This window comes from Orycteropus afer, unplaced genomic scaffold, assembly GCF_000298275.1.
Source record: "Orycteropus afer afer isolate SDZICR_OR568_19922 unplaced genomic scaffold, OryAfe1.0 scaffold00002, whole genome shotgun sequence".
NCBI lineage: Eukaryota > Metazoa > Chordata > Mammalia > Tubulidentata > Orycteropodidae > Orycteropus > Orycteropus afer.
In genome coordinates this window covers 27,640,568-27,649,442 of record NW_006921589.1, presented here as the reverse complement: position 1 = coordinate 27,649,442, position 8,875 = coordinate 27,640,568, and the positions used below count along the sequence as shown (strand labels likewise).

At 37.1% G+C, this 8,875-nt stretch overlaps 1 protein-coding gene across 1 annotated transcript in view; it reads left to right on the top strand.

The window, feature by feature from the left end:
* The window catches only part of PARD3B (par-3 family cell polarity regulator beta), a 1,522,095-nt gene that overhangs the window by 1,018,044 nt on the left and 495,176 nt on the right, over positions 1–8,875 (top strand). Inside the window, exon 16 of the mRNA XM_042783151.1 lies at positions 3,465–3,509. Within this exon, the coding sequence (XP_042639085.1) occupies positions 3,465–3,509 (45 nt within the window). The remainder of the gene's footprint in view (positions 1–3,464; positions 3,510–8,875) is intronic.

The following is an 8,875-nucleotide window of genomic DNA, read 5'->3' as shown; positions in this document are numbered from 1 at the left end:
TAAGGAAAATGGAGAAGGCCTCACCCTGCTTTCAAGGAGTTCTGGTAGCACAGTGGGTAAAGCATTTGGCTGCTAACCAGAAGATCAGTGGTTTGAACCCATCTGCCACTTTGCAGGAGAAACATGAGGCATTCTGCTTCAGTAAAGATTTACAGCCTTGGCAACCCTGTGGAGCAGATCTCCTTAGTCCACAGGGTGTCTAGGAGTCGGAATTGACTCTACAGCAGTGAGTTTTTGATTTATACCTTGCTTCTACTTCCCTTGAGAAACAGATTATTGATGAGCATAAAACAATGGCACATGATGACTAATAGACAACTGTTGAATAATGAAGTGAGAATCCATGAAGTGATGCTTTGTTGTTGTTTTTGTCGTTGTTAGGTGCCCTCAAGTCAGTTCTGACTCATAGCGACCCTGCGTACACAGAATGAAACACTGCCTTTGTCCTGTGCCAACCTCACAGTTGTTGCTTTGCGTGAGCCCATTGTTTCAGGCACTATGTCATTCCATCTCCTTGAAGGTCTTTCTTTTTTTCACTGACCCTCTGTTTTTCCAAGCATGATATCCTTCTCTAGGGACTGATCCATCTGGATAACATGACCAAAATACGAGAGGCAAAGTCTCCCCATCCTTGCTTCTAAGGAGCATTCTGGCTATACTTACCCCAAGACAGACTTGTTCTTCTGGCAGTCCATGGTATATTCAATATGCTTCACCAACTCCGTAATGCATAGTAACTCAAATGCATGGTAAATTCTTCTTGGATCTTCCTGTTCATTGTCCAATTTTCCCATGCTTGTGAGACTATTAAAAAATACATGGCTTGGGTCAGGCACACCTTAGTCTTCAAAGTGACATCTTTGCACTTAACACTTTAAAAAAATCTTTTGCAGCAGCTTTGTCCAGTTAACCCATTGCTTCATTTCTTAACTGCTGCTTCCCTGGGCATTGATTGTGGAGCCAACTAAAATGAAATCCTTGAGAAGTTCAATCATTTCTACATTTATTGATGTTACTTATTGATTCAATTTTGAGGATTATTGTTTTCTTTATGTTGTGATGTAATCCATACTTAAGGTTGTAGTCTGATCTTCATCAGTAAGTGCTTCAATCTTTCTGACTTTCACAGCAACCAAGGTTGGATCATCTGCATATCACAGGTTGTTAATGAGTCTTCCTTCCATCTTGATGCCATGTTCTTCTTCCCATATTCCGGCTCCTTGGATTATTTTCTCAGTGTACAGATTGAATAACTATGGTGAAAGATATAAAGCTCACACACACCTTTCCTGATTTTAAACTATGCATTATTCCCCTAGTTCTGTAATTCCTTTTCTTCACAATATTACCATAATTTGTTGTTATCCACACAGTCAAATGCCTTCACATAGTCAGTAAAACACATGTAAACATAGTTCTGGTATTCTTTGTTTTCAGCCAAGATCCCTGACTTCAGCAATGATATCCCATGTCCTCTTCTGAATCCAGCTTGAATTTCTGGCAGTTCCCTGTTCATGTACTGCTGCAACTGTTCTTGAATTATTTTCAGCAAAATTTTACTTGCATGTGATATTAAAGATATTGTTCGATAATTTCCACATTCTGTTGGATCACCTTTCTTTGGGATAGGCACAAATATGGATCTCTTCCAGGCAAGTGTCCAAGTACCTGTCTTCCAAATTTCTTGATGGACAACATCTGGTGCTGTATCCATTTGTTGAAACAGCTCTGTTGGTATTCCATCTATTTCTGGAACCTTATTTTTCATCAATGCCTTTAGTATAACTTGGACTTCCTTCAGTACTGTTGGTTCTTGATCATATACTACCTCCTGAAATGGTTGAACATCAACCAATTTTATATATATATATATATAACAGTGACTCTATGTATGTTTCCCATATTCCTTTGATGTTCCTGCATCATTTAGTATTTTGCCCACGGATTCCTTCAGTATTGCAGTTCAAATCCTGAATTGTTTCTTCAGTGATGCTTAAGGATTAAGAATGTTGCATCTACATTCATGAGGAATATTGGTCAAGAGTTTTTTTTGTTTTTGTTTTGTTTTTTTAGTAATGCCTTTGGTTGAGAGCTCTGGTGGTGTAGTGCCTAAGGCATTTGACTGCTCACCAGAACACTGGTGGTTCAAACCCCACCAGCCACTCCTCAGAAGGAAGACTGGGCAATCTACTTCCATAGAAATACCATTTTGGAAGCCTAAGAAGGGGTCTCTAGGAGTCAAAATTGACTCAATGGCAATGAGTTTGGTTTTTTTTTTTTTTTTTTTTTTGGTTTGCTTGGTATTGGTATTTGGGTCATAATAGCCTCAAAGAGTGAGTTGGGAAGTTTTCTGCACTCTGAATTTTTGGGGAAGAGACTTTATAGAATTGATATTATTTCTTTTGGGCCTGAAATTTTCTTTGTGGGAAGATGTTCAACTATAAATTCATTAAGAAAAAAGAAAAGGGCATAGCTGCAGGGCTATTTAGATAATTTCTTCCTGCACAAGCTTTGGTAATTTGTCAAAAATTTGTCCATTTAATCAGAACTATGTTAATCTGGGATTATTTATTCTCCACTACTAAGATAAGATCTTACTTCATACTCTAACCCATGCCACTACTTAGGAAATTTTCCACTCTGGCTTTATGAATAGGCCCGGAGTGAACTTGAAACACTTGTTCTCCCTCCACATTTGGGTAGTTCTTATCCCGGTCTTGGATAGTCTCCTCATACTTAACTGATACATGTGAGGATCCTCTTCAGATCTCAGAATTCTTTCTCTACAGCTCTCTCCTGTCCAGTACTCTGCTCTGCAACCCTTACCACTTTGGCTTCTGTGATCTCCTAGCGCCATGTCCTTAAACTAGGGATATTGCCAGAATTGCCTGTGCTTACCACAATCGGGAAACTCTCCAGGGAGTAATCTGGGGAAATCATAGTGTTTACCTCATTTGTCTCCCATGTCTCAGGAGTCATTGTCCTTCGTTGCCTGATGTCTAATGTCTTTAATGCTACTGTTTGATATATTTTGTCAATGTTTTAATTGTTTTAAGGGGAGGTGTAAATCTATTCCCTTTTTCACCATTTTACCAGATACAAAAGTCCAGTTCTTGAGTATTGAATGTATTATTTGCTGTTATGCTCAAAGAGCTTTATTATATATTATACATCTTTAAACTCATGAGTTTAGTTTCTCCTTTGAGAGACATGGAAATGACAACCCAGTTAAAAGAACTGAAAGTATTGAAAATGAGAAGCAGATGAAATATTATTTACAGAAGGTCTAATAAACATATCTTTCTTCATAGCTGTCTTTAAAATACTCAATAATAAAAATGAGAGATACCCCAAGTAGGCTGGGGAAAATTCTTTACCAGTAAAATATTTAACTTGCTCTGAATCTCTGCTAATTTGTGGGTCAAAAAGGTGGCTGATCCTTGTCTCTTATTTCTTCTCCTCAGTGCCAGATGAAAGCAAAGTCCACTCATTGGCTGCACACAAATCGGGTAAGAAATTCCTTGTAACTTACTTTATATACCCCTTCCTGGAAATCATTGGCTGTATTTGAGTAGCAGTTGGAACCCATTTCCATCCACTAGTGACTGAAAGGCTTGCTAATTAATACATGAGATGTCTCTGATTTCCACAAAGATGAATTATTGCTTGGCTGTGTATATAGTGGCATAATGTATGCTGACTCAAAATGTTTGAGAGGAAAGAATAAAGGGTTCCAGAAAAATAATTATATAACCAAAATTGTTAAACCTGTATGCCAGCTGAACACTTAGGACAAGAAAAATCATAAAGAAAACCCAAGAAAGTTTTAATTGCATTCCCATGATGCTTTCAACATTAGAGCAAGCAGAGTAAACATTTCCAGAATAAGAAAGCTGTGTTCATTCCTTTTTCCTCAAAAAAAGAACAGAATCGTTTGCCTGTCATCAAAGGAGATTGTGCAGAACTGACTGGATTATATTTTTTATGATTCATGAATGAGTTCCCAGAGGTTCTTGAGAAAGTCCACAAGATCACTACAGGTTTGCTGGGTCTTTCTCTAACACGTTTAAGGTACCTTCAACCAGAAGGTCCAACATTTTCTTTTGTTGCCAAGTAATCTACTATATATCTATTCCTTTGTGTTTCCTTCATCAACATTATTTTCACATTAGTTGAAAACAAGTTAAACTATTAAATACCTCAGTAATACATTTCCTCTAGGAGTGCATTATTTTTTTTTGGGGGGGGGCGGAATATCCGTTTTACTCTTAAAATTGCCGTTCCAAATAACAGAAGAATTGTGATTTGTTGGTGTCTTTCCGTTTCTGAAACAAAGAAGTCTCTCCCATCACCAAGAATCTCCTGTGTTATGTGCCAATTATGTTTTCAGCAGTAAGTGGCCTCGATGCTTCATTACCTCCATCATGTTCCAGGGCAAGATTATGATATCTTTCCTATTCTTTCTCCAGATTCTCTAGTGATAACAGCAGGGAAGGGCTGGTTCACAACTTTTAGATTCCCCCCCCCCCCATTCTTCCTCCTAATAAAGACCTCTAGAGGTTGGATCACTGGGAAATAAAAGATTTCTGTGGGAGTGATAAATTGCTGCATGCTGTTTGTTCTCATCAACGTCTTCCATTAAACTCTTTACTGCTTGACATAGTTTTAGGAGCCTGAAGGAAATTCTCATGATCAAGGAAGCCCAAGGATAGCCTATAGTATTTTCATCTTAAATGTGTGGTACTGCTTGTAGTTTCTCACACATGTTAATACCTGAAGGTGAATCCCCTTTTATGTACTGGGGTAAAAGAGTTGAACTTTTAACTTCTAGGGAAAAAGTTAAAGTGGTTTTTAAAATTGCTTATCAATTTAGTTTTTGAAAATGAGCAAAAAAAAAAAAAACTTTTTGGCGTCTTCCAGGAAAGCATATCTTATTCTTATCTTAATCAGCTTTTAAGCAAATTATTTGCTAGCTAGTGACTAAAAGTTACTTTTACTCTTTTTAAATGATAACACTATCATTTTTGAAGATTGCTATATAATATTTTAAGTTATATTGAATGATGTTTTTATAGTGTGCTATTAGAAAAGAATTACTTTAAGCACAAAACTTAAAATAATCTTCCAAATTTAAAAAAAAAATAAACTAATTAAGCATTTGATTTTAGAGCTGGCAGATTAAATGTGTACTGCACATGGAGGCTGGACTTTAGCTGGTAGATAGGAAAAGTGCCACCAGTCTATGTCATGTGAGCCACCCCTTTGAAAGCAGTAGATGTTTTAAAGGAGCTTCTGGTTAGTAATGTGCTGCTATTTCAACACTCTCTTCTTTATATTTTTTAACTTGATAACTTTGGAGTAAAAGTGACATGCAATAATACCCAATCACCTAAAATTATACATACTATAAGTAATTCAGATGAGAGCATCCTGTGAAATACTAGAGACAGTTTGGACAGAATAGGAGACAACATTAAAGAAAAATATGCTACAATGGTTATAATTTATACACTCCAATAATGTACCCTCACCCCCTTTTTAATATTTATTTCTTTTGGAAAATCTTGAATTACAATGGTCCTCAGGAATTCATCACTCTTATAAAATGTAACTCCTTTATAAGTGTTGGGTTTTCGTAGAGAGATTTCTTTTAGGGCTTTGTTGGTGATGGTAGTGGTGGCAGTGGTGGTGGTAGCAGAAGATCAAGGGTCCTTTAGCTTCTGGGAGCATCTTATAGTTGCAGGTTTTTTTGTTTTTTTTTTAATTTCCTAGTATGTAACTGTACTACCAGTCTGACAGGAGCTCTGGTAGCGTAGTGCCTGAGGCACTTGACTGCTAACCAGAAGGCTGGCGGTTCAAACCCACCAGCCACTCCTCAGAAGGAAGGTTGAGCAATCTACTTCCATAGTGATACCAACTCAGATACCCAAGGAGGGGTTGCTATGAGTTGGGTCCAACTCAATGGCACATAACAACAACAACAACAACAGGAGTCTGACACATACAGTTTAGCCACTATGCAAGTTCCTGGTTTGGATTTTAATTTGTAATGGTCTATGAAAAGATCTAGTGGTGTAGTGGAAGTGGGTGATTCAAACTCACCAGCCACTTCACAGAAGGAAGATGAAGTAGTCTGCTTCTGTACATATTTATAGACTTGGAAATCCATTGGGGGTAGCTATGAGTCAGAATAGACTCAATGGCAGTCAGGTTTTTTTTGTTGTTGTTGTTTTAATGGTCTATAATCATACTTGCTACACCAGTGTTTAAAGGGATCACTCAACTGTTACAATACCCCTTTTCTTTCTCCAAATCCTTTCCCCAGAATATTTAGGTAAAAATGTGGCATCTCTCTTGCTAAGAAGAGATTCTACTCTCTTTTTAATTATAGAAATGTGGTCGGCTTTAGTTCTCTCCAAGGCCATCAGGAAGTTAAACAAATTAAATTGTATGTGCTGACCTAAATATATCATCTATCCTCTTACTTGGGATGATATTCAACATTTTAATAAATTCGTCTCAGTTAAACTTTCTTCTGAGTCAGCTGTTTAGTGTATAGAGAGCCATTCTCTGCCAAGTCCCATCTGTTGGTCTGGCAAGGGTACCTCCCAAAATTGGTGACTGTGTTCTTGGCACTCTTTTCTTGGCTTAATCTTTAAATGGTTGATTCTTTGGAGCTTGGATCAAATCAAAGGCCCAGGTAAGAGAAATCTTTCTAATATTTTTTGCCCAAAATGTCAAGTTCTCCTTCCTCTTTCTGTAATCAATCCAGTATTCTTGAATCCTGTTTCCGGGACTTCCCCTGACAGTGCTTTGCATCTCATTCCCTAGCCAGGGAATATGGCAAGGTGATTCTCCTGTTCACAGTCTTACAGGATCCTCCTTGTGTGAATGATGTATGTGTCTAAGGAATGATGAGACCCATACAGAGAAGTCAGGAATAAAATCCATTTTGTTTGGTCCCTTTAAGAACAAATCACAAGTTACAGACAGTCTTGAAAACCTGAAACATAGTTTTGACCTCTTTCCCTAACTGTACCACTAATAGAGTTCTCAAAAATATTGAGCATTGCCAAAAGAAAATAACAAAATGTATATTTCAAACAATACAGCTATTGCTTAAAATGACTTAAATATTCAGAAAGAACTAGAATCCAGGGAAAATGACATCAAAATTGGCATCCCTTTTTTAAAAAATTATGCTTTAATTTTTACTTTAGTCAGAGTCATAAAATATGTCTGAGAAGGATTTTTTTCTTACTTTTTTCTTTGTCATGAACAAATACTTAAGCCAGTAGTTTAATGCTACTCTGCATTCAGATAGAAAGGACTTATAAATTTTACTCTTTTTTTACTGTCTTCATATTTTTTTTTTTGTTGTTTTGATTTACTACTTGGAACAGTTTTAATATGTATTGACTGTCTGCAGAGATCTTTGCTGACCCAGCTTTTTAAGATGATGCAGTACTGAAGAAAGCTGATGAGTTCTTCTTTATGAGCTCTGACATATTAATTAGCAAAATGGACTAAAAAGCTTTTCTATTTCTGTTTTAATTTCTTATATTCTCAAACACCTGTCTATATAGCCGTAAAACAGGCAAGTCTGTAAAAGTAACGGTTGGCAGTAAGTCCAGACTTTTTCTGAGACAAGTTTATCAATTAATGAGCAAGTACTCATTAACCATCTGCGGGGATTTCTCTATACAAGATACCTTGCAGCCAAATACGGTTGATGTGCTATACATTTTACTGATGGAAAAAACTGAAGCTCAGCACATTTAAGTACTTGGTCTCTGTGCTGGTATTTAGTGAGGTTAGGATATGAACCTACATAGTGTGTGGTATAGCCCATGCTTTTGGCCACTTCATGTTATACCCACGTGAGCCTACCACCTCAAAGTCCCGTAAACTGACAGGAGGATTGGACATGACACCATCCTGATCTCTAGTTCTAGTTCTATATGGAAGTCATAACACACACATCAAGAAATTCACTCTGTATTTAACTTTGGTAGTCTCAACTAGCTGATCAAGGAGAATAAGTACAATTTCTCTAGCACACTACTGTAATGAGTAGTTTCAGATGGATAACTAATCTGATAATTTTTGCCTTTTGTTTCCCTATATACATATACATATATGTGTGTGTGTATTTATTATGTTTCTGTGTATGCAGACACACACATACCTGTCAACTTGACCCACATATTCAGTTATATACATAATTGAATATGTAGGCCAAGCTGATTGTTGTGAGAAGGTGTACATGTGATATACATGTGATGTGTATAAATTATAATTATCCTTATAGCAAAGGCACATACTTTTGGTATGCCAGTTGCTAAATCGGCAAACCTTACATTCTGTTCTAAATGCATTGTGTATAAACTACAAATCTAGAGTATCAAATTTGGCCTAAGACTTCCTGGAGCTTTGCAAAAGAATAACTCAATCCACCGCCATTGAGTTGATTCCAAGTGATAGTGGCCCTATAGGACAAAGTAGAACTGCCCCGTAGGGTTTCCAAGGCTGTCGATTTTTATGGAAGCAGACTGCCTCATCTTATTGCTGCAGAGCAGCTGGTGGGTTGCAACCACCAACTTTTGGTTAGCAACTGAATACTATAACCACTCCAACACCAGAGCTCCTTGCAAAATAATAGAGGTCTTTAAAACATAAAGTGATTGGATAATCACTTTAATACAAGAGCAATGAGCCTTAATATTCTATATTTTTATACAATAAATGAAACATTCATGTAAATTTTGCAACACTAACCATGGTAGTGTCTCCTAATTGAAATTAGTGGCTAGTATACTTTAACTAAGGGGCTCTGGTGGTGCAGTGGGTAAGGCATTTGGATGCTAACCAAAAG